A 25743-nucleotide genomic window follows, 5' to 3' on the forward strand; every position below is an offset into this window, starting at 1 on the left:
CGGGCAGACAGCTCTAGGGAGAGTCTTTGCAGCTCCAAACTACTACTTCCATTTAAGAATGGAGGCCACTGTGTTCTTGGGGACATTCAATGCTGCAGAAATGTATTGGTACCCTTCCCCAGATCTGTGCCTCGACACGATCCTGTCTCGGCGCTCTACATACAATTCCTTTGACCTCATGGCTTTGGCTCTGACATGCACTGTCAACTATGTAGACAGGTGTGTGCCTTTCCAAATCATGTCCAATCAATTGACTTTACCACATGTGGTCTCCAATCAAGTTGTAGAAACATCTCAAAGATGATCAATGGAAACAGGATGCAGCTGAGCTTCATTTCGAGTCTCATACCGAAGGGTCTCCATACTTATGTAAATAAAGTATTTCTGTTTTTTATTTGTCATGCATTTGTCCAAATTTCTAACAACCTTTTTTCGCTTTGTCGTTGTGGGGTATTGTCTAGATTGAGGAAATGTTTTTATTTAATCTATTTTAGAGAAAGGCTGTAACGTGACTTTTTCAACATTTTGTTAAGGCGTCTGAATGCTTTCCGAATGCACTGTATGTTTCCACCCATTTGGCGAATATTTTCAAGAGAATATACAAATGGTGGCACAGAAACAGTGTTAGAACATCTCACTTTTAGAGGTGTGCGCACAGATGGGCTCTCACCCTGTTACCCACCAGTGTAGCATTAGTGTACTGTCAATCTCTGCTTTTGTGCATCTCTTGGTCTCTAAATGTTTTCTACCCTCTTTCTGTGTCTCTCTCTGTCTCAGATGTACCCTCCCTTTCTGCCCTTCCCACCTCCCTACGGCCCCCAGGGGCCCTACAGGTACCCCCCTCCTGGTGAGGCCCCTCCCAGGTTTCGCCAGCAGGGTCAGGACGGCCGCGGGCGTCCCCAGGGCGGTCCCCGTGGTGGGGGAGGCGAGATGGTGAAGCGACCCTCCATTCTGAAGCAGGATGACCTGAAGGAGCTAGATGAACTAGACCACCAGGACGGAGACGAGGGCTGGGCAGGTGAGAGAGAGGAGACGTCAGGACTCATGAACACTTGTAATTATTGGTGGAATACACTGCTCAGGAAGCAGTGGCAAGTGTAAAAAGTCATCACATTAAGAGTAGAGACCTGTACACTGTTAAATTGATATGAGAACCTTAAACAACGTGGGACAATTGACTGGATAGCCTGAAAGTATTACAAGAAAGCCAGCCACCTTCATTATTTTAGAATCCGAGAGACATTCACTCTCTATCATATCAATTATATGGTGGGAGTTTGCTAATAAATGGAAAAACAGTGGGTATCACATTTGACTGCATCATCTCATGGACTCAGTAGTGCTTTGTGTGGGGGAGGGGAGACATCAGGTTTATCCAAGGGGGGGGGGGGGAGATGAGAAGCATGCATTGTTTCAAGTCTCCCTCATAGTGTGTGTGACTGTGTATAATGGTCGAGGATGGCAACGGAGCAAATGCGTCCCGCATGTCCATTGTGCTTCCCCTCTGAACCGCTGAGTCTGTCAAACAGGGGCACACGAGGAGATCGACTACTCGGCCAAGTTGAAGTTTAGCGACGATGAAGGAGAGGAAGATGAGGAGCGGACCGAGAGACCCGAGAGGAGTGAAAGAAGCGAGAGCAAGAACGGCTCACGGTATGTCCCACAGTACCTGCCCAACATAACAGATTGACATGGTGTGGAAAATACAGTTTAAACGTTTAAAACTATTTGTACTGTGCTGTGCTAGCAATCCTCCTGTCTGCCAAGAAGACCCACACGCTCACATAAATTGTTTCTGAATTAATAAATGACGGAGCCAGAATGTAATGAATTCTTGAAATGGTTGTTGAATGTGGGATTGCTTTTGATGTGACAAACGTGTCGTCTCTTATTTCCTTCCCCAGGGAGATGCAAAGGTCTCAGGAAGGTCCCCCCCAGGTGGTGCAGCGCTCCCGAGTCTCTGACAGCGGAGTGGACAGGGACACCCGCCGCACCCCTCCCTCCAACGCCGACCACGACGGCCCCCCACCCCCCTCCAGCAAGCCAGGATGGGCCGAGGAGGGGGGCAAGAGCGGCCGGGGGAGCCAAGGCGCCCATGCCACCTACCAGGTACGACCCTCGGCAAGGGCTAGTCTACTGGACTTTCAGAGGCATCTCAGGGCTAGTGCAAGTGAACAGTGATCATTTTATAGTAAAAAGCAGGATTGCTTTGAGGATATGGATATTAGCGTATTTAGTGTAATAGGTAACTAGATGCATCTGGCTAACTGTAACCTGTGGCTGCCTGTACACTACAGGGGCGTAGGCCTGGACTGGGTGGGTCCCGGGAGCAGCCCTCCCCCCAACCAGGGCCTCTCCTCCACCAGGGACAGGGGCCGTACTCCTACTACCGACAGGTATCTGCCTACCTGGGGAGAGAGAGGGCCTCGTGTGTGTATATATACACTGCTCAAAAAAATAAAGGGAACACTTAAACAACACAATGTAACTCCAAGTCAATCACACTTCTGTGAAATCAAACTGTCCACTTAGGAAGCAACACTGATTGACAATAAATTTCACATGCTGTTGTGCAAATGGAATAGACAAAATGTGGAAATTATAGGCAATTAGCAAGACACCCCCAATAAAGGAGTGATTCTGCAGGTGGTGACCACAGACCACTTCTCAGTTCCTATGCTTCCTGGCTGATGTTTTGGTCACTTTTGAATGCTGGCGGTGCTCTCACTCTAGTGGTAGCATGAGACGGAGTCTACAACCCACACAAGTGGCTCAGGTAGTGCAGCTCATCCAGGATGGCACATCAATGCGAGCTGTGGCAAGAAGGTTTGCTGTGTCTGTCAGCGTAGTGTCCAGAGCATGGAGGCGCTACCAGGAGACAGGCCAGTACATCAGGAGACGTGGAGGAGGCCGTAGGAGGGCAACAACCCAGCAGCAGGACCGCTACCTCCGCCTTTGTGCAAGGAGGAGCACTGCCAGAGCCCTGCAAAATGACCTCCAGCAGGCCACAAATGTGCATGTGTCAGCATATGGTCTCACAAGGGCTCTGAGGATCTCATCTCGGTACCTAATGGCAGTCAGGCTACCTCTGGCGAGCACATGGAGGGCTGTGCGGCCCCACAAAGAAATGCCACCCCACACCATGACTGACCCACCGCCAAACTGGTCATGCTGGAGGATGTTGCAGGCAGCAGAACGTTCTCCACGGCGTCTCCAGACTCTGTCACGTCTGTCACATGTGCTCATGTGCTCAGTGTGAACCTGCTTTCATCTGTGAAGAGCACAGGGCGCCTGTGGCGAATTTGCCAATCTTGGTGTTCTCTGGCAAATGGCAAACGTCCTGCACGGTGTTGGGCTGTAAGCACAACCCCCACCTGTGGACGTCGGGCCCTCATACCACCCTCATGGAGTCTGTTTCTGACCGTTTGAGCAGACACATGCACATTTGTGGCCTGCTGGAGGTCATTTTGCAGGGCTCTGGCAGTGCTCCTCCTGCTCCTCCTTGCACAAAGGCAGAGGTAGCGGTCCTGCTGCTGGGTTGTTGCCCTCCTACGTCCTCCTCCACGTTTCCTGATGTACTGGCCTGTCTCCTGGTAGCGCCTCCATGCTCTGGACACTACGCTGACAGACACAGCAAACCTTCTTGCCACAGCTCGCATTGATGTTCCATCCTGGATGAGCTGCACTACCTTTTACATTTACATTTAAGTCATTTAGCAGACGCTCTTATCCAGAGCGACTTACAAATTGGTGCATTCACCTTATGATATCCAGTGGAACAACCACTTTACAATAGTGCATCTAACTCTTTTAAGGGGGGGGGGGGTTAGAAGGATTACTTTATCCTATCCTAGGTATTCCTTAAAGAGGTGGGGTTTCAGGTGTCTCCGGAAGGTGGTGATTGACTCCGCTGACCTGGCGTCGTGAGGGAGTTTGTTCCACCATTGGGGTGCCAGAGCAGCGAACAGTTTTGACTGGGCTGAGCGGGAACTGTACTTCCTCAGAGGTAGGGAGGCGAGCAGGCCAGAGGTGGATGAACGCAGTGCCCTTGTTTGGGTGTAGGGCCTGATCAGAGCCTGAAGGTACGGAGGTGCCGTTCCCCTCACAGCTCCGTAGGCAAGCACCATGGTCTTGTAGCGGATGCGAGCTTCAACTGGAAGCCAGTGGAGAGAGCGGAGGAGCGGGGTGACGTGAGAGAACTTGGGAAAGTTGAACACCAGACGGGCTGCGGCGTTCTGGATGAGTTCTACCTGAGCCACTTGTGTGGGTTGTAGACTCCGTCTCATGCTACCACTAGAGTGAAAGCACCGCCAGCATTCAAAAGTGACCAAAACATCAGCCAGGAAGCATAGGAACTGAGAAGTGGTCTGTGGTCACCACCTGTAGAATCACTCCTTTATTGGGGGTGTCTTGCTAATTGCCTATAATTTCCACATTTTGTCTATTCCATTTGCACAACAGCATGTGAAATTTATTGTCAATCAGTGTTGCTTCTTAAATGGACAGTTTGATTTCACAGAAGTGTGATTGACTTGGATTTACATTGTGTTGTTTAAGTGTTCCCTTTATTTTTTTGAGCAGTGTATATATATGCGAGAGTGTGTGTACAAAACATTAGGAACACCTGCTCTTTCCATGACCGACTGGGTGAATGCAGGTGAAAGCGATGATCCCTTATTGATGTCACTTGTTAAATCCACATCAATCAGTGAGTTCAGAAAGTATTCAGACTCCTGACTTTTTCCACATTTTGTTATGTTACAGCGTTATTCTAAAATGTATTAAATAGTTTTTTCCCCTCATCAATCTACACACAATACCCCATAAAGACAATGCAAAATTTTAGCAAATGTATTAAAAATAAAAAATAAACTGAAATGACATTTACATAACTATTCAGACCCTTACTAATTTTTTGGCTGTAACACCTTTGGCAGCGATTACAGCCTTGAGTCTTCTTGGGTATGACGCTACAAGCTTGGCACACCTGTATTTGGGGAGTTTCTCCCATTCTCTGCAGATCCTCTCAAGCTCTGTCAAGTTGGATGGATTGCGTCGCTGCACAGCTATTTTCAGGTCTCTCCAGAGATGTTCGATTGGTTTCAAGTCCGGGCTCTGGCTGGGCCACTCAAGGACATTCAGAGACTTGTCCCGATGCCACTCCTGCATTGTCTTGGCTGTGTGCTTAGGGTCATTGTCTTGTTGGAAGGTGAACCTTCAACATAGTCTGAGGTCCTGAGCGCTCTCGAGCTGGTTTTCATCAAGGATCTCTCTGTACTTTGCTCTGTTCATCGTTCCCTTGATCCTGACTAGTCTCCCAGTCCCTGCCTCTGAAAAACATCCCCACAGCTGAATGCTGCCACCACCACCATGCTTCACCGTAGGGATGGCGCCTGGTTTTACCCGGATGTGACGCTTGGCATTCAGGCCAAAGAGTTCTGTCTTAGTTAGTTCAGACCAGATAATCTTGGTTCTCATGGTCTGAGAGTCCTTTAGGTGTCTTTTGGCAAACTCCAAACGGGCTGTCATGTGCCTTTTAACTGAGTAGTGGTTTCTGTCTGGCCACTCTACCATAAAGGCCTGATTAGTGGAGTGTTGCAGAGATGTTTGTCCTTCTGGAAGTTTCTTCCATCTCTACAGAGGAACTCTGGAGCACTGTCAGAGTGACCATCGGGATCTTGGTCACCTCCCTGACCAAGGGCCTCCCCCGCTCAGTTTGGCCAGGCGGCCAGCTCTAGGAAGAGTCTTGGTGGTTCGAAACTTCTTCCATTTAAGAATGATGGAGGCCACTGTGTTCTTTGGGACCTTCAATGCTGCAGAATTGTTTTGGTACCCTTCCCCAGATCTATGCCTCGACACAATCATGTCTCGGAGCTCTGCGTACAATACCTTCGACCTCATGGCTTGGTTTTTGCTCTGACATGTAGTGCCAACTGTGGGACCTTTTTATATAGACAGGTGTGTGCCTTTCCAAAGGATGTCCAGCTAATAGAATTTACCACAGGTGGACTCTGATCAAGTTGTAGAAGCCTCTCAAGGATGAACAACGGAAACAGGATGCACCTGAGCTCAATTTCGAGTCTCATAGCAAAGGGTCTGAATACTAATGTATATATCTGTATCTGTTTTTTATCTTATCTTTTATCCTTTTATCTTCTATCTTATACAATACATACAAAATTCTAAAAACTTGTTTTCGCTTTGTCATTATGGGGTATTGTATGTAGATTGATGAGGAAAACAATTTATTTAATACATTTTAGAATAAGGCTGTAATGTAACAAAATGTGGACAAAGTCAAGGGGTCTGAATACATTCTGAATGTGCTGTAGATGAGGAGACTTGTTAAAGGATTTTTAAGCCTTGAGACCATTGTGTATGAGAAATGGATTGTGTGTGTACGCCATTCAGAGGGTAAATGGGCAAGACAAAAGATTTAAGTGCCTTTGAACAGGGTATGGTAGTAGGTGCCAGGTGCACCGGTTTGTGTCAAGAGCTGAAACGCTGCTGGCTTTTCACGATGAACAGTTTCCTGTGTGTGTCAAGAATAGTCCACCACCCAAAGGACATCCAGACAACTTGACACAACTGTTTGAATCATTGGAGTCAACATGGGCCAGCATCCCTGTGGAACGCTTTCAACACCTTGTATAGTCCATGCCCTGACTAATTGAGTGTTCTGAGGGTAAAATGGGGTACAACGCAATATTAGGTGGTGTTTTTAATGTTTTGTACACTATGTATAGCCGGACAGCATTTTCACACACTTTTTTTGCAGATCAGTTATTTGAATTATTCATACCATCGTAGGAAAGGTTTTTTTCATATTGCAGCAGAGTTTGTTGTCATGTGTGTCCTCATTCAATCTCTCCTTACCCAGGACCGCAACTCCCCTAATCAGTCCAGCCCGGTGGTAGCCCCTGAAACTGTCTCTGCCTCCCTGGCCCCCGGGAAGGCTGCCCCCCCCTCGCAGCTCCAACAGCAACAGGCTACTTCCCCCGTCCCCGGAGGCCCCACCCCTCCACCTCAGACGACTGGCCTGCTGGCCCCGCCCCCCGGCGAAGATGAAGAGGAGACATGGCGCCAGCGCAGGAAGCAGTCCTCCTCGGAGATCTCGGCCGCTGTTGAACGCGCCCGCCGGCGCCGCGAGGAGGAGGAGCGAAGGATGGAGGAAGAGCGGCGTGCTGCCTGCGCTGAGAAGCTGAAGAGGCTGGATGAGAAGGCCCAGCAGGGTGGTGGTGGGAGCAGTGGAGGCTCCAAGCCCCCCAGTCTGGACGGCAACTCCACCACGGCCGGAAGCCCCAGCCCTTCCCTGTCGGCCTCAGCCTCCTCCCCCAACATCAGCCAGCCCCCGTCCCCCTGCGTGGACCTTGAGGAGCCCCCCCTGGCTGCCCAGGCTGTTACCAGGGACCTAGTGCCAGGGCCCAGTCCCACCGACAGACAGAGGGCCAATAGCAATAGCAGCTATGACTCCAATGCTGGTGAGTTTTGACAAGAGCTATGGCGGTCATAAAATTGTCAGCAGGTGATTGTCATACAAATAACTGCAGGTTGCAAGGTAATTTACCATTTAATTAACATCATCTCCTGGCTTCCATAGACAGCCTACAAGCCAGTGATGCAGTGCTTTGGAACATCTACATTTTAAAATCTAATAAATCCATTTAATAAAGCCTACACATCACAATAAATTCGTTATTTATTTTGGGCATGCCTAAAGAAACATGATATTAAGAAAATATAGCCTACTTCAGAAGAGCATATTCTGAGTCATTCTAATGTTAGGCCCTGATCTGGCTCTGCCATATGGCTGTGGGCCACAGTAGTTTGCAGACAAGATTTGCTTATAATTCCCGTGGCATTATATTATAGTAAGAAGAATACAATGAACAAAGCTGAATAAAATAGTAGATATATTTAAAAGAAACAGGTCCTCCTGAATGATTAATTTTGTTAGTTCTTAAACTTTAGTTGCGATTCAAACGTTAGGCTATGTGTTTAGATTTTTTAAATACATTTTAAGGCTGCATGATGCAACTCTAATGAGGATTTGAAAAAAGTCGCATCAAAGTCATGAGCTCTGCTCTGTTTCTTGCGCAGGCTGCACACACTAGAGGTTGGCCGTTTTATGATTTTTCAATACAGATACCGATTATTGGCGGACCAAAAAAAGCTGGTGCCGATTTTTATTTATATTTGTAATAATAGCAATTACAACAATACTGAATGAACACTTTTATTTTAATATAATACATAAATAAAATCAATTTAGTCTCAAATAAATAATGAAACATGTTCAATTTGGTTTAAATAATGCAAAAACGCAGTGTTGGAGGAGAAAGTATAAGTGCAATATGTGCCATGTAAAAAAGCTAACGTTTAAGTTCCTTGCTCAGAACATGAGAACATATGAAAGCTGGTGGTTCCTTTTAACATGAGTCTTCGATATTCCCAGTTAAGAAGTTTTAGGTTGTGGTTATTATAGGAATTATGACGCGTCGATTATTTCTCTCTATACCATTTGTATTTCGTATACCTTTGACTATTGGATATTCTTGTAGGCACTTTAGTATTGCCAGCCTAATCTCGGGAGTTGATAGGCTTGAAGTCATAAACAGCGCTGTGCTTCAAGCATTGCTAAGAGCTGCTGGCAAACACAGTAAAGTGCTGTTTGAATGAATGCTTACAAGCCTGCTGCTGCCTACCACCGCTCAGACAGACTGCTCTATCAAATTCAAATCATAGACTGAATTATAATATAATAAACACACATAAATACAAGCCTTTAGTCATTATTATGGTCAAATCTGGAAACTATAATTTAGAAAACAAAACGTTTATTCTTTCAGTGAACTATGGAACCGTTCCGTATTTTATCGAACGGGTGGCAACCCGAAGTCTAAATATTGCTGGTACATTGCACGACCTACAATGTTATGTCATAGTTAGGTAAAATTCTGCCAAATTAATTACAGCCTTTTTTTTTGGAAGAAATGGTCTTCACACAGTTCGCAACGAGCCAGGCGGCCCAAACTGCTGTATATGCTCTGACCCTGCTTGCACTGAACGCAAGAGAAGTGACACCATTTCCCTAATTAATATTGCCTGCTAACATGAATTTCTTTTAACTAAATATGCAGGTTTAAGAAAATATACTTTGTGTATTGATTTTAAGAAAGGCATTGATGTTTATGGGAAAGTACAACGACTTTGATTTTTTTCGCGGATGTGCTTTTGTTAAATCCCCGGTTTGGCTAAGTTGAAGTAGGCTGCAATTCGATGATAAATTAACAGGCAACACATTGATTATATTGAACGTAGGACAAGCCAGTTAACTTAGTAGTATCATCAACCATGTGTAGTTAACTAGTGATTATGTGAAGATTGATTGTTTTTTATCAGATACGTTTAATGCTAGCTAGCAACTTACCGTGGCTCCTTGCAGCCACAAGGTCCTTTGATGTTGCACTCGCGTAACAGGTGTTCAGCCTGCCACGCAGTCTCCTCGTGGATTGCAATGTAGTCTGCCATAAGCGGCGTCCAAAAAGGCCGATTTACCGATTATGAAAACTTGAAATCGGCCCTAATTAATCGGCCATGGCGATTAATCGGTCGACCTCTAGCACACACATAGCTGTCATCAAGGCAAAGGGTGTCTACTTTGAAGCATCTCAAATGTAAATTATATTTAGATTTGTTTAACACTTTTTTGGTTAGTACATGATTCCATATGTGTTATTTCAAAGTTTTGATGTCTTCACTATTATTCTACAATGTAGAAAATAGTAAAAATAAAGAAAAATAACTGGAATGAGTAGGTGTGTCCAAACTTTTGACTGGTACTGTATGTGTGAAATTTGTTTTGATTTAGAATGGGCCATTATCATGCACCTGTCGGTCACAGGCAGGGGAAAAAAATACATGTCATCCGTATGCACTTAATAAATAGCTTTTTCCGCAGTTCATTTTCATGCCAGGCCAGGTAGTCTACTCCGGTTGTAAAGCGAAGCAGTGTGCTTAATATTAGGATAGTTGAGAAGTAAATATAGTAGGCCTAGCCTATAGCGGCATCAGAGCGCAGTTTTTGAGAAGCCTATTTCCTGTGACTAAATGGTCACATGGAATTTGACTGTGGTCATGACTTGTGACCGCCAGTGTGGTGGTAATACGATCACCGTAACAGCCCTAGTTTTGACCCAGCATTCTGGTGTTGTCTACATAGTTCAACTTGGTTAGCCGTTTGATGTGGGTATCTCTAAAAAGTTATGTTTGGGCCAGTCGACAAAAGGCTTGTATGTGTTTCTCCAAACAGTTGTTCATCTTTGACGTTTTTGTTTTATCACGTCTTAAGTTCACAATAGTACCTTTACTGACCTTCCTTAATTGTATAGCACATGACTTGGTATTATTCACATCTGCTTACCTCTTCCAACAACCAGTGGCATATCATTGCTATATTCTCTCCCCTTCCTCCATCCAGACGCCCAGGTGTGTCCCCAGCCAGCCACTCCCCAGCTGCAGCAGCCCCCTCTGGATGTCCTGGTGCCTGGGGAAGGGAAGGAGGAAATCCTAGATAGTACTCACGTCCGCAGCGGAGGAGGTGGTGGTGGAGGAGTGGTAGACCCAGTGAAGGTAGAAAGCATGGGAGGAGGAGCAAGTCGCCAAGCCAGCGGCCCCCCGGGACAGGGCTACTCCAAGTACCAGAAGTCCCTGCCTCCCCGCTTCCAGAGACAGCAACAGGTCAGTCTAATAACCTATTGAAGTCATTACCCAATGGTAAATCTATGGATAATGATCTTATGGACAATATTTATCTCCGCTATGCTGCTCCCCAATTGCAGCTCCTCTGAAATATATATTTAATTGGTCACTGGAAAACAGTCAATATCCAAATGTATGGAAGCATGCTAAGGTGTGTCCAATCCCAAAAGGCAACAACAAATTCCTTACATCTGCTAATAGCCGACCAATCAGTCTACTCCCTTCAATCAGTAAGATATTAGAGGGTATTGTGAGTAAACAAATAAGCGACTACATGGAAAATAATGATTTGATCACAGCCAATCAGCATACTTATCACAAAAAACATTCTACCACTGCATTGGTTGACATGATTGATAATGGCTCGGTGCTATGGATGATGGCAAGTTTGTGGGCGTACAATTTCTAGATTTTAGTGTTGCATTTTGATTTGGTGGGTTAAAAAATACTTTCAACTGCCATTTTTTAAAAATTGTTTAAACGATAATATGGCGTGAATTCACCATTCATATATGGTCCTGCATATGACCCATGATGTATATAAACCATTGGTATGACTGCTATGGGGCAATGCAGTACAATCTATCGCAGTACTTGCTACCTAACAGACGGCTCTGACCTTACTGCTGTCCCCCACCCACTCAGCAACGATGGTAGTGAATGCCGTTTTTGGTTCTCTGCTATGTCCCTCTCCTCTGTTCAGTTGTCAGTACATGGGACTCCACTTCTCTTCAATGTGATGGCTGGTTGCAGTGATGTGTGACAGCCTGTTCATAGAAGTCCAACAATTTGTTATTAATGTCACGTTTGTGCTCGCGCTTTGTACTCGCAGAGCAGTCATTGTACAGTTTCTCCATCCAGGCAGTTGTTTTTCGACATGGCATCTTGTAGTGTGGTTGTAGATATGCCATCAGGGCAGTGAAACAGATGTCCTCGACCATTGACAATGGCTGCATATCAACCGTAATAATTTCTGTAATATATTTGGGGTGGCTAGTAGGGGGGTTTGGCATCGTATATCACAATGTTTTATGGGTACATAATCACGATATGATAAAAGTTGACATCGCCCAACCACGCATGTAGGGCTGGGCGAAATGGCCTAAAATGGACAATTCATAATTTAAACTGAGTGTACAAAACATTAGGAACACCTGTTTTTTTCATGAGACTGACCAGGTGAAAGTAGAATCCCTTAATGATGTCACTTGTTAAATCCACTTCAAGACCGGTTAAAGAAGGATTTTTAAGCCTTGAGACTAGAGGTCGACCGATTATGATTTTTCAACAGCGATTATTGGAGGACCCAAAAAAGCCGATACCGATTAATCGGCCGATTTAAAAAAATAATAATAATATTTTTATTTATTTATAATAATGACAATTACAACAATACTGAATGAACACTTATTTTAACTTAATATAATACATCAATAAAATCTATTTAGCCTCAAATAAATAATGAAACATGTTCAATTTGGTTTAAATAATGCAAAAACAAAGTGTTAGAGAAGAAAGTAAAAGTGTAATATGTGCCATGTAAGAAAGCTAACGTTTAAGTTCCTTGCTCAGAACATATGAAAGCTGGTGGTTCCTCTTAACATGAGTCTTCAATATTCCCAGGTAAGAAGTTTTAGGTTGTAGTTATTATAGGAATTATAGGACTATTTCTCTCTATACGATTTGTATTTCATATACCTTTGACTATTGGATGTTCTTATAGGCACTTTAGTATTGTCAGTGTAACAGTATATCTTCCGTCCCTCTCCTCGCTCCTACCTGGGCTCGAACGAAGAACACATCGACAACAGCCACCCTCGAAGCAGCGTTACCCGTGCAGAGCAAGGGGAACAACTACTCCAAGTCTCAGAGCGAGTGACGTTTGAAACGCTATTAGTGTGCACCCTGCTAACTAGCTAGCCATTTCACATCGGTTACACCAGCCTAATCTCGGGAGTTGATAGGCTTGAAGTCATAAACAGCGCAATGCTTGAAGCACAGCAACGAGCTGCTGGTAAAACGCACGAAAGTGCTGTTTGAATGAATGCTAACGAGCCTGCTGGTGCCTACCCTCGCTCAGTTAGACTGCTCTATCAAATCATAGACTTAATTATAATATAATAACACACTGAAATACAAGCCGTAGGTCATTAATATGGTCGAATCCGGAAACTGTCATCTCGAAAACAAAACGTTTATTCTTTCAGTGAAATACGGAACCGTTACGTATTTTATCTAACGGGTGGTATCCATAAGTCTAAATATTCCTGTTACATTGCACAACCTTCAATGTTATGTCATAAATTCTGGCAAATTAGTTTGCAACGAGCCAGGCGGCCCAAACTGTTGCATATACCCTGACTCTGCGTGCAATGAACGCAAGAGAAGTGACACAATTCCACCTGGTTAATATTGCCTGCTAACCTGGATTTCTTTTAGCTAAATATGCAGGTTTAAAAATATATACTTCTGTGTATTGATTTTAAGAAAGGCATTGATGTTTATGGTTAGGTACACGTTGGAGCAACAACAGTCCTTTTTCCGTGAATGCGCACCGCATCGATTATATGCAACGCAGGACACGCTAGATAAACAAACTAGTAATATCATCAACCATGTGTAGTTAACTAGTGATTATGATTGATTGATTGGTTTTTATAAGATAAGTTTAATGCTAGCTAGCAACTTACCTTGGCTTCTTACTGCATTCGCGTAACAGGCAGGCTCCTCGTGGAGTGCAATGAGAGGCAGGTGGTTAGAGCGTTGGACTAGTTAACTGTAAGGTTGCAAGATTGAATCCCCGAGCTGACAAGGTAAAAATCTGTCGTTCTGCCCCTGAACAAGGCAGTTAACCCACCGTTCGTTCCTAGGCCGTCATTGAAAATAAGAATGTGTTCTTGACTGACTATTTCCGATTGTTATGAAAACTTTAAATCGGCCCTAATTAATCGGCCTATCCGATTAATCGGTCGACCTCTAGTGCACACAGCACAGAACGAGCCAAGGAGAAGAGACCAAAAAGACATGAGGACAAGCGGACATAAACGCTGATAAAAACGAAATAATGTTATTCTTGTGATACTGGCATTTGGAATTTTGCGCTAAAACATACATTCAAATGAATCTATTTAATGCTTTATCGCCCAGCCCAACAAGCATGATTAAGTGGCTTTGGATAAAGCGTCTGCTAAATGGCATACGGTGCATTTGGAAAGAATTCAGTCAGACCCCTTCACTTTCTCCACATTTTGGTATGTTACAACCTTATTCCAAAATTGATTAAATAGTTTTTCCCCCTCATCAATCTACACACAATACCCCATAATGACAAAGCAAAAACAGTTTTTTAGAAATGTTTGCAAGTAAGTATTCATACCCTTAACTCAGTACTTTGAGTCTTCTTGGGTTCTTGGGTATGATGCTACAAGCTTGGTGAACCTGTATTTTGGGAATTTCTCCCATTCTTCTCTGTAGATCCTCTCAAGCTCTGTCAGGTTGGATGGGGAGCGTTGCTGCACAGCTATTTTCAGTTCACTCCAGAGATGTTCGATCGGGTTAGAATCCAGGCTCTGGCTGGGACACTCAAGGACATTCAGAGACTTGTCCCGAAGTCACTCCTGCGTAGTCTTGGCTATGTGCTTAGGGTTGTTGTCCTGTTGGAAGGTGAACCTTCACCCCAGTCTGAGCGCTCTGGAGCAGGTTTTCATCAAGGATCTCTCTACTTTGCTCCGTTCCTCTTTCTCTCGATCCTGACTAGTCTCCCAGTCCCTGCTGCTGAAAAACATCCCCACAGCATGATGCTGCCACCACCATGCTTCACCGTAGGAATGGTATTGGTCAGATGATAAACGGTGCCTGGTTTCCTCCAGACGTGACGCTTGGCATTCAGGCCAAAGAGTTCAATCTTGGTTTCATCAGACAAGAGAATCTTGTTTTTCATGGTCTGGGTCCGTTAGGTGCCTTTTGGTTACTCCATGCGGGGTGTCATGTGCCTTCTACTGAGGGGCTTCTGTCTGGCCACTCTACCATAAAGGCCTGATTGGTGGAGTGCTGCAGAGATGGCTGTTCTTCTGGAAGGTTCTCCCATCTCCACAGAGGAACTCTGGAGCTCTGTTAGAGTGACCATCGGGTTCTTGGTGGACTCCCTGACCAAGGCCCTTCTCTCCCGATTTCTCAGTTTGGCCTGACGGCCAGCTCTAGGAAGTCTTGGTGGTTCCAAACGTCTTCCATTCATATGAGTGATGGATGCCACTGTGTTCTTGGGGAACTTCAATCCCACAGACATTTTTTGGTACCCTTCACTAGATCTGTGCCTTGACATAATCCTGTCTCTGAGATCTACGGACAATTCATTCGGCTTGGTTTTGGCTCTGACATGCACTATCAACTGTGGGATCTTATATAGACAGGTGTGTGCCTTTCCAAATCATGTCCAACCAATTGAATTTACCACAGGTGGACTCCAATCAAGTTGTAGAGACATCTCAAGGATGTTCAATGGAAACAGGATGCACCTGAACTCAATTTCGAGTCTCATAGCAAAGGGTCTAAATACTTATATGTAAATATGGTATATATACAGTGGGGAGAACAAGTATTTGATACACTGCCGATTTTGCAGGTTTTCCTACTTACAAAGCATGTAGAGGTCTGTAATTTTTATCATAGGTACACTTCAACTGTGAGAGACGGAATCTAAAACAAAAATCCAGAAAATCACATTGTATGATTTTTAAATAATTAATTTGCATTTTATTGCATGACATAAGTATTTGATCACCTACCAACCAGTAAGAATTCCGGCTCTCACAGACCTGTTAGTTTTTCTTTAAGAAGCCCTCCTGTTCTCCACTCATTACCTGTATTAACTGCACCTGTTTGAACTCGTTACCTGTATAAAAGACACCTGTCCACACACAATCAAACAGATTCCAACCTCTCCACAATGGCCAAGACCAGAGAGCTGTGTAAGGACATCAGGGATAAAATTGTAGACCTGCACAAGGCTGGGATGGGCTACAGGACAATAGGCAAGCAGCTTGGTGAGAAGGAAACAACTGTTGGCGCAATTATTAGAAAATGGAAGAAGTTCAAGATGACGGTCAATCACCCTCGGTCTGGGGCTCCATGCAAGATTTCACCTCGTGGGGCATCAATGATCATGAGGAAGGTGAGGGATCAGCCCAGAACTACACGGCAGGACCTGGTCAATGACCTGAAGAGAGCTGGGACCACAGTCTCAAAGAAAACCATTAGTAACACACTACGCCGCCATGGATTAAAATCCTGCAGCGCACGCAAGGTCCCCCTGCTTAAGCCAGTGCATGTCCAGGCCTGTCTGAAGTTTGCCAATGACCATCTGGATGATCCAGAGGAGGAATGGGAGAAGGTCATGTGGTCTGATGAGACAAAAATAGAGCTTTTTGGTCTAACTCCACTCGCCGTGTTTGGAGGAAGAAGAAGTATGAGTACAACCCCAAGAACACCATCCCAACCGTGAAGCATGGAGGTGGAAACATCATTCTTTGGGGATGCTTTTCTGCAAAGGGGACAGGACGACTGCACCGTATTGAGGGGAGGATGGATGGGGCCATGTATCGCGAGATCTTGGCCAACAACCTCCTTCCCTCAGTAAGAGCATTGAAGATGGGTCGTGGCTGGGTCTTCCAGCATGACAACGACACGAAGCACACAGCCATGGCAACTAAGGAGTGGCTCCGTAAGAAGCATCTCAAGGTCCTGGAGTGGCCTAGCCAGTCTCCAGACCTGAACCCAATAGAAAATCTTTGGAGGGAGCTGAAAGTCCGTATTGCCCAGCGACAGCCCCGAAACCTGAAGGATCTGGAGAAGATCTGTAGGGAGGAGTGGGCCAAAATCCCTGCTGCAGTGTGTGCAAACCTAGTCAAGAACTACAGGAAATGTATGATCTCTGTAATTGCAAACATAGGTTTCTGTACCAAATATTAAGTTCTGCTTTTCTGATGTATCAAATACTTATGTCATGCAATAAAATGCAAATTAATTACTTAAAAATCATACAATGTGATTTTCTGGATTTTTGTTTTAGATTCCGTCTCTCATAGTTGAAGTGTACCTATGATAAAAATTACAGACCTCTACATGCTTTGTAAGTAGGAAAACCTGCAAAATCGGCAGTGTATCAAATACTTGTTCTCCCCACTGTATATATTTTTTAATATATATTTTTTAAACCAAACCTAAAAACCTGTTTTTGCTATGTCATTATGGGGTATTGTGTGTAGATTGATGAGGGAAAAATAAATTATTTAATACATTTTAGAGTAAGGCTGTAACGTAACAAAATGTCAAAAGTGAAGGGTTTGAACACTTTACGAATGTACTGTATATTATAACATCTCTCCCATTTGGTGTCTTCAGGAGCAGCTGATGAAGCAGCAGCAGCAGTGGCAGCAGCAGCACAGCCAAGCAGCCCAACAGAGCCAGCAGCAGCTCCCACCCCAGCAGCCTCAGCAGGCCCCCCAGCAGCAGGGCCCTTCTCCGGGGGCCACCACTCAGACCCAGGGTCCCAAGCAGCAGCAGTCAGGGTCCCTTCAGTACCCTCCACAGGGCTCCATGGGCCGCGGCCCCCAGCCCTTGCCCATGAACTTTGACCCGCGCTGGATGATGATGCCCTATATGGACCCCCGGATGATGCAGGGGGGCATGCAGGGTCGACCTCCAGGGCCCATGGACTACTACCCGCCCAACATGCAACATGCAGGTGGGTACTCATGGTAGTCTGGTTTGATATATGAAATATTCAGTCAAGGAGTTGGTATTTTGCCATAGGGCAGAATCTGAATTTGCAGGTCAATGGCAGATTTGTGCAAACCAGATTCAAATTTAGAATTTTTAGGTTATGATAATGCAATAACGTTTATATGTTATAGGAAATGGCACCAGGTTGCCAGCTATAATTTTTATAATTGAGTATGAGTTTTTCTAACGCGACACCCGTTTCTGTTGCAGGGATGATGGGACGAGAGCGCTCCGATTCAGGGGGCTCTGGTTCGGACACCTTCGACAGGCAGCAGCACCCGGGACACACCAACCGTGGGACACCTCCCATGGATCCCAAACTGGCCTGGGGGCCTGAGGTGTTCCCTGGGGGCAGCGAAGGCAGGGGACTGAGCTCCCCTCTGAGACAGAAGCAGGCACTGGAAGAGGATGATGTCAGTGGCAAAGGGCCTAGGTAAGACGGAGGGGGGGGGTGTCAGATGTCACTCACGATCATTTAAAGGGATCATTTTGGCAATGAGGCCCTTTATCTACTTCCCTAGTGTCTGATGATTTTTATCTCTGCATGTAGTTCGAAGGACGTTTCTAGTTAGCTTTGGCTCATGAAACTACCTCTAATTTCCTTAATACTGGACACAGAGACATAAAAGTGGTATCCATGAGTTCATCTGACTCTGTGGAAATAGATAAAGGGCCAATCCCCAAGTATCTGTTTAATGATCAAATCATACAATAATGTTTGAATAGGAAAATATGTATTAGTTGAAATCAAATGAGATGAATATATGAATCCAGTCAGTTTTATAAGTACAGTACACGGTTTATGGAATAAAGGTTTTTATGCAATCGCTGGTTTTTATTTTAGGAGTGACACCCCTCCAGTCCGTGGTATGCGAGAGGGAGTGCCAGGCCCCATCCAGCAGCCCAACTCTGTTTTGGGCTCCTCCAACCAGACCCCACCCCTTTTGGGCACTCTGGTGGGGGGCCAGGCAGGAGGCAGCCACCACCACCACCAGTCCTACATGGGTGGCCGGGGCAACTACAGCAACTTTCCCGACCAGGGCTCCCGCATGGCCCTACACCAGCAGCAGCAGAGGGGGAGTGGTGGAGGCTTCAGCCACCAGGATGACGGCCAGGGCCACAAGGGTGGCCAGCAACAGGGACAGATCTGGGGGGTCTCCCACCCCCACTACGACCGCAATGGGCGCACTGACCTCTCCCCCCTGGAGAATAACAACCTACACCACCCTCAACACCAACAACACCATGGTCATCAACAACACCAAGGCCCCTCCCACTTTCCCCTCCATCCCCACAAGCCCGAGAATGGCCGCGGTGAGAGAGGAGGCGAAGCCCCCAAGAAGGTTGACCCCTCGCCCCCACTCCAACAGCCATCCCTCTCCTCCTGCTCCTCCTCCTCCTCGTCATCCTCAGCCAGGGACGACGGCAGCGTCAAGGCGGTCCTGCATCTCCTCCCACCTCAGCGCAAGGCTGACACAGGAACCGGGCAGAGACATGATGCAGGAAGCAGCAGAGAGATGAAGCAGGATAAGATGGGCCACAGCCACTCTCAGTCCTCTGTGACGTCTCAGCAGTCCCAGCAGCAGCCCCAACAGCAACAGCAGCAGAGGCAGGGCCAGGAGCAGCACCACCACCGTGATCCCAAGCCCAACCAGCGGGAGCGAGGGGGGAGGGAACACAAGACTGAGACCCAGTGGGGGCCACGGCCCGGCAGCAGCAACGCAGGAAGCACCTCACACAACAGGAGAGGAGTGGGCGGAAACAACCGCGGCGGGGAGGATTCATCCAATCACCCAACAGCGTCTGACCACAACAAACCTTCCGGCGGCCAATCGGGTGGCAGCAACACCAACAAGAGGGCAGGGCCTATCAAGAGGCCTGTGCTGAAGGAGATGAAAAGAGAGGGTGGGGAGGGCGAGGGAGGAGAAAAGACCAGCGGAGGAGGCTCTGGAAAAGACAAAGACGGAGGCAATTCATCAGTCAAGCAGGAAACATCCTCCGGCCCACAGAGCTCCTCTGCAGTGTCTGGTAAAGAAGCGCCAGCTCAGACCGGTCCCAAACCCAGAAACGGATGGAAGGACCGAGCGGCGAACGAACGAGGAGGGGTGGGAAAGGGTCCCAAAGACGGTGTCAACCCCACCCCCTCATCAGGGTACTCCGGCCCCCCATCCAATAGGCGGGACAGAGAGCGCTCGTTGGAGAGGAGCGGTGGTGCATCATACCACGGTGGCTCGGCCCGTGGTAGCAGAGCCAGCCGAGGACGAGGTGGCGAGTTCTACGGGCGTGGCCGTGGTTACCGGGGCACTTACACGGGCACGGCCGGGAGTGGCAGCGTTAGCCGTGGCAGGGCAGCAGGCAGCAGGAGCAGCCGAGACTACCGAGCTGGCGGAGGCTACCACCAAGAATTCAATGACGAGGCATCGGGGGCAAGGCGCAACCGAGGGGGGTCGCAAGCCAACCCGGGGCGTGCCCGTAACCACAGCGAGACCCGCAGCGAGGGTTCAGAATACGAGGAGGTCCCCAAGAGGAGGAGGCAGAGGGGGTCGGAGACTGGCAGTGAGAGTGCCGCCAGCGACCTGGCCCAGTCGGACAAGGAAGACCGCAAATCCAGCACCAAGAATGGCAGCGGCACAGATAACTTTACCAGTGGCGGCTCCGCCCCATCCAGAGGCTCCCAGGCCCGGGTGTTCACCCCCAGAGGGGTGCCCTCTAGGAGGGGTAGGGGGGGCAGCGGCGGGGGAGGAGGAGGTGGCAGCATCTATAGAAGTGGTGGAGGCGGAGGAGGAATGGCTGGCGGTCACAGGTCAGGATCCAGGGCCGACCCTCAAGGCTGGGCCTCCAAGTCCTCAGGCTCGGTCCGCAAGCAGCAGGGCCCAATGCAGTCGTCTGCACCCAAAGAAACGGGTCGTGGAACCAGTGGGGAGGAGAAGTCAGTGGACGGAAGCCAAGCTCAGAATCAGGGAGGAACAACCCCTCCACAATCTATCTTTGCTGCACCTACTCCAGCCCCACAGGGCTCCATGGAGAATGGAGGAGTTGGGACCCAGCAGTCCACGGCTAATCCAACTACCAACTCCAGCGGGCCCCTTCCTCTCTCCGGCCCGGACGGGCGTGACTTCCCTTGCGTCCCCCGGGATGGCTTTGAGCGCCCCCCGAGACGCCGTCGCCACGGGCGCTCCCAACACCAACAGGACAAGCCACCGCGCTTCCGCAGGCTGAAGGAGCGAGAGAACGCCGCTCGCATCAACGGAGGAGGCCGACCCTCCTCGCCCTGCCAGAATTACATTCAGGATGTCACCGACGGCGCTCACAAAGCGGTGCCCTTGACCGGCACTGCCCCCAACGCTAACCACATTGCTACCACAGCTACCAACAACAACAGCAGTACCGGCGCCCATCTTGGAAGCGCTAACGCCAACAGTCACCACCATCACTACAACCAGGGCAACTCTGGCCCTGCCCACCCTCAGCATCACCACAACCCAGCAGGAGGCGCCAAATCCCCTGACTTCTCCAACCAGAACTCAGACCAGGCCAATGAGGAGTGGGAGACCGCCTCCGAGAGCAGTGACTTCACCGAGTTCCGGGAGAGGGAGGGAGGAGGAGGGAAGTCCTATTCCTCCCATCACCATCATCACCCACCCGGAAGAGGAGGTGGAGGTGGGGGAGGAGGAGGGGTCGGAGAACGAGAGATGACTGCGAAGGAGCAGGCGGCAAACAAGAGAAGCTTCTCTAGCCAGCGTCCCGGCATGGAGCGACAGAACAGGAGGGTCAACGCTGGAGGAAGAGAGGGAGGAGGGGGAGGAAGAGGCCCGCGGGGCCCGCCCAGTGGGGGAGGAGGCGGAGCTGGAAACGGAGGGGGCCAACGCGGTGAGCGCCGTGGAAACTGGCCCTCCCCCAAAAACAGGAAGTGAAGGAGAAGATCTGAAAACATTTCAAATGCATCCCCCCGCCCCACCCCTCTTCTTTATCCCTTTCTGTATCTATTGTTCCTTCAGCCTCTTATCTGTTCTCATCCCTTAACATATTAGCACATAGTTATGGAGACAGTGTACACACTCACGTTTAAACACCCCCCCCCCCCTCCTCGCTTCTTTCTCCATCCAATTGCTATCTACCGTCCGTTATTGTAGTGTCATTCTGCTCCCTCCCTTTTCAGTTGTACCCCCCCCCCACCCTTCAGAATTCCACCCAAATTTAGGTTTGATTAGACACCCTTGTTCGTTTCGAACACACACCTCTTTTGACTGAGGACACAACGACAACAAAAAACACGTTTGCATTTACAAGCACAATATGACATAACAGACATACACAACCACGCGCAGTAGTGTGTGTACGCAGTGTGACATGTCATGATAAAACACGTTGGAGGAATTGGCTAGCCAGGAGAAGGCAGATTTTTATATTGATGTTACCTGTGTATATTTCTACCACGCTTTTGGTTGGGGTGGTATTCGGTAGGGCAGTTATCTTCATTATATTTTCCCACATGGGGTGGGGGGGTTCAGGTTCTTCTTTCAACGAGAACAATTGTACCATAGATTATAATAAAAATTCTCTACCTTGTTTTTTCCCTTCCTTTGTCAGTTTTGTTTCCCCCCCCCACCCTTTAAAAAGTTAGGTATGTGTATTTTTTTCTTCTGCAAAGCAGGTCATTAAAATACCTTTTTATACAACTCCCCCCACCTCCCTCTGAGTTTTTGATCTCCTGATCTGTTTAATTACTGTGACCGCCACAGCAGACCAGTTGAAGTACTACTGCTCACCCATCCACACTCTCCTCACATTGATTGTGTCTCGAATATCAATGTCTTTGCTGCTTGTTCAGAACTAGGCTGTGTGATTTGAGTTTTTGTTGACCTGCTCTTATTACTTTCCAATGCTCTTTTGGTTCTGTTAGATAAAATGCTCTCTCAACATAGCATTCTCTTCTCTGTTTTGCAGAAGAAAGATTCTCTCCTGTTCATTTTGAAGTTTGTTTACCCTAAGAAGACTGAATTGATAGCTTGAATGCTTTATATATACACACACACACACACACGCATACACTACCGGTCAAATGTTTTAGAACAACCTACTCATTCAAGGGTTTTTCTTTTTTTCTTTTTTCAACATACATTGTAGAATAATAGTGAAAACACGTATGGGAATCATGTAGTAACCAAAAAAGTGTTAAACAAATCTAAATATTTTATATTTGAGATTCTTCAAATAGCCACCCTTTGCCTTGATGACAGCTTTGCACGCTCTTGGCATTCTCTCAACCAGCTTCACCTGGAATGATTTTCCAACACTCTTGGATTTACCAAATATGCTGAGCACTTGTTGGCTGTTTTCCTTCACTCTGCGGTCCGACTCATCCCTAACCATCTCAATTTGTTTGAGGTTGGGGGATTGTGGAGGCCAGGTAATTTGATGCAGCGTTCCATCACTCTCCTTCTTGGTAAAATAGCCCTTACACAGCCTGGAGGTGTGTTGGGTCATTGTCCTGTTGAAAAACAAACGATAGTCCCACGAAGCCCAAACCAGATGGGATGGCGTATCACTGCAGAATGCTGTGGTAGCCATGCTGGTTAAGTGTGCCTTGAATTCTAAATAAATTACTGACAGTGTCACCAGCAAAGCACCCCCACACCATAACCACCTCCTCCATGCTTTAGGGTGGGAAATACACATGCGGAGATCATCCGTTCACCCACACTGCGTCTCGGACAGCGGTTGGAACCAAAAATCTCAAATTTGTACTCTAGACCAAAGGACAGATTTCCACCGGTCTAATGTCTATTGCTTGTGTTTTTTGCCCCAAGCAAGTCTCTTCTTTTTATTGGTGTACTTTTAGTAGTGGTTTGGCCATGAAGGCCTGATTCAGTCTCCTATGAACAGTTGATGTTGATGTGTCTGTTACTTGAACTCTGAAGGATTTATTTGGGCTGCAATTTCTGAGGCTGGTAACTCTAATGAACTTACCCTCTGCAGCACAGCTAACTCTGGGTCTTCTATTCCTGTGGCGGTCCTCATGAGAGCCAGTTTCATCATAGCGCTTGATGGTTTTTGCGACTGCACTTGAAGAAACTTTCAAAGTTCTTAATGTTCCTCATTGACTGACCTTCATGTCTTAAAGTAATGATGATGTCATTTCTCTTTGCTTATTTGAGCTGTTCTTGCCATAATATGTACTTGGTCTTTTACCAAATAGGGCTATATTCTGTATACTCCCTCTACCTTGTCACAACACAACTGATTGGTTCAAACTCATTAAGAAGGAAAGAAATTCCACAAATTAACTTTCAACAAGGCGCACCTGTTATACATTCCAGATGACTACATCATGAAGCTGGTTGAGAGAATGCCAAGAGTGTGCAAAGCTGTCGAGGCAAAGGGTGGCTATATATCAAATATATTTTGATTTGTTTAACACTCTTTTTGGTTCCTACATGATTCCATATGTGTTATTTCATAGTTTTGATGTCTTCATTATTATTCTATAATGTAGAAAATAATAAAAAATAAAACCCTTGAATGGGGAGTAGTTATAAAAGATTTGAACGGTAGTGTGTGTGTGTATTTATATTATATATATATATATATATATACACACACATACTATCGTTCATAAGTTTATATATATATAGAGATATTTTCGCATGAAATTTCTTGTCAGGGAAAAATCTGTTCATTGAAAATGCGTGAAGTAAATACAAAGTTATTTGATCTTATTTTAAGATACTGTTTATTATTTTTACCATTTTTTTTTGCTTCAAGAGATGAGTCCACACCTATAGTATAAAGAAATGGTTGGTGTATTTTTTTGCGCAAAGTTGTTACATTATGCAGCAGGTATCGTACTCAGTGTTAAGTTTGGCCATCGGCATATTGTGCTTTTATTATATTAATCTGCTGTCCTACTCAATGCAGGAAGGCTCTCTACTTAAACACAACTAACTGCACTGTGCTGTAGAAGAGACACTTGTAACCAAAGTTAGGCGGGCAAGAGCTCCATATAGAGGAAGTATTTTCAAAGCATACATTAATTCAAGATGGCCTTTCCAAAACCTTGATGGCAACTAAATAGCTCAATTGAACTGAATCTTGGACTATGGTGGGAAGGGGCAAGGGTGGTCTGTGTTCACACCACTGATTTCCCACATTTCCAAATACATTTGCAAAGTATAATATTATTCTCCAAGAGTGTTATAGGGAATACAAGGGTTTAGAACTTTTGATTTCACTGACCGATGTATCACACGACTAACAAAATAGCACACAGCTTGTTTTGAACATTTGATGGGGGGGGGGCGCATCCTACCAAATAATAGATTAAATTATAACTTCTTTTTTTTATCTTCATCTGCATACATTTTTCACAGCTTGTAAGTTGGGGTTTGTTTGTTTACTGACAGCCACCGTTTTAAGATTAGCTTTGGGATGTTGTGAGTAGGGCATTTGAGTGTATGTGTGTGTGCATTTTCTGGTGTCTGTAATATCTTATTTGGGGGGGGGGGTTTATGTGGATGGCAAACACTTTCGCCTTGTTTGCCCATACTTAGTTTTAACAACTATATTAAGACAATTCTACAGTTTTTTTTTTCTTATATACATTCACGTATATACATTCAAGTGTGTGTGTGTATATGTTTATCCAATGAAGTACATAATCAGTTCTTGAGGTGTATTGAAATGTTTACCATACTCTCTTAAGGCAGGCAAAATGAAGTGGGTATATTTTATTTTTCACTATGACTTCTACTAAGCATGACCACATCCATGGGTGCAGCTCACCTTGCCTGTGAAAACAGTGGTAGCCATACACTTAACACAGGCTCGTACGAGCCCTGCATCCTTCCTTAACACTTGTTGTTGATGTGCTCATATTGTATGTACTCATGTTTAAAGAAAAAACTAGTATATTCTTGAAAACCTCAAAGATTGTACTATATTTCCAGCATCACCAAGGTACCTGGAGTGGTTAAAGCTGTTCTATAATTTATGGTTTATTTATGGAACCGTAATATACACACATGTATGTATATTGGTATGTATCTAGGTTTTTGTCTACCCCAACTTACATTCCCACAAACTAATGTTGCCATTTTTTTAAGTTCAAGGGAGCAATGTACAAGCAGAGGAGTGTCTTATTATAATAAAATTATACAGAGAAAGTTAAATAAACTTTTTGTTTTAATGGGAAATCTGGTTTTG

The 25743-nt window shown here is 46.1% G+C and overlaps 1 protein-coding gene across 3 annotated transcripts in view; it reads left to right on the forward strand.

The window, feature by feature from the left end:
* Positions 1 to 25733, forward strand: part of LOC139558776 (protein PRRC2A-like) — a 47559-nt gene extending 21826 nt beyond the window's left edge. For 2 of the 3 annotated variants that reach the window (XM_071374205.1, XM_071374206.1), the window contains exons 8-16: positions 778 to 1018; positions 1530 to 1653; positions 1905 to 2109; positions 2298 to 2396; positions 6881 to 7481; positions 10481 to 10740; positions 17161 to 17503; positions 17752 to 17974; positions 18386 to 25733. In XM_071374205.1, coding sequence (XP_071230306.1) covers positions 778 to 1018; positions 1530 to 1653; positions 1905 to 2109; positions 2298 to 2396; positions 6881 to 7481; positions 10481 to 10740; positions 17161 to 17503; positions 17752 to 17974; positions 18386 to 21455 — 5166 coding nt within the window. In that variant the 3' untranslated portion in view covers positions 21456 to 25733. The remainder of the gene's footprint in view (positions 1 to 777; positions 1019 to 1529; positions 1654 to 1904; positions 2110 to 2297; positions 2397 to 6880; positions 7482 to 10480; positions 10741 to 17160; positions 17504 to 17751; positions 17975 to 18385) is intronic. The other variant, XM_071374207.1, reaches the window with a different exon arrangement.
* The last annotated feature ends 10 nt before the right edge of the window (positions 25734 to 25743 follow it).

This window comes from Salvelinus alpinus, chromosome 29 (genome assembly GCF_045679555.1).
Source record: "Salvelinus alpinus chromosome 29, SLU_Salpinus.1, whole genome shotgun sequence".
In the NCBI taxonomy this organism is placed as follows: domain Eukaryota; kingdom Metazoa; phylum Chordata; class Actinopteri; order Salmoniformes; family Salmonidae; genus Salvelinus; species Salvelinus alpinus.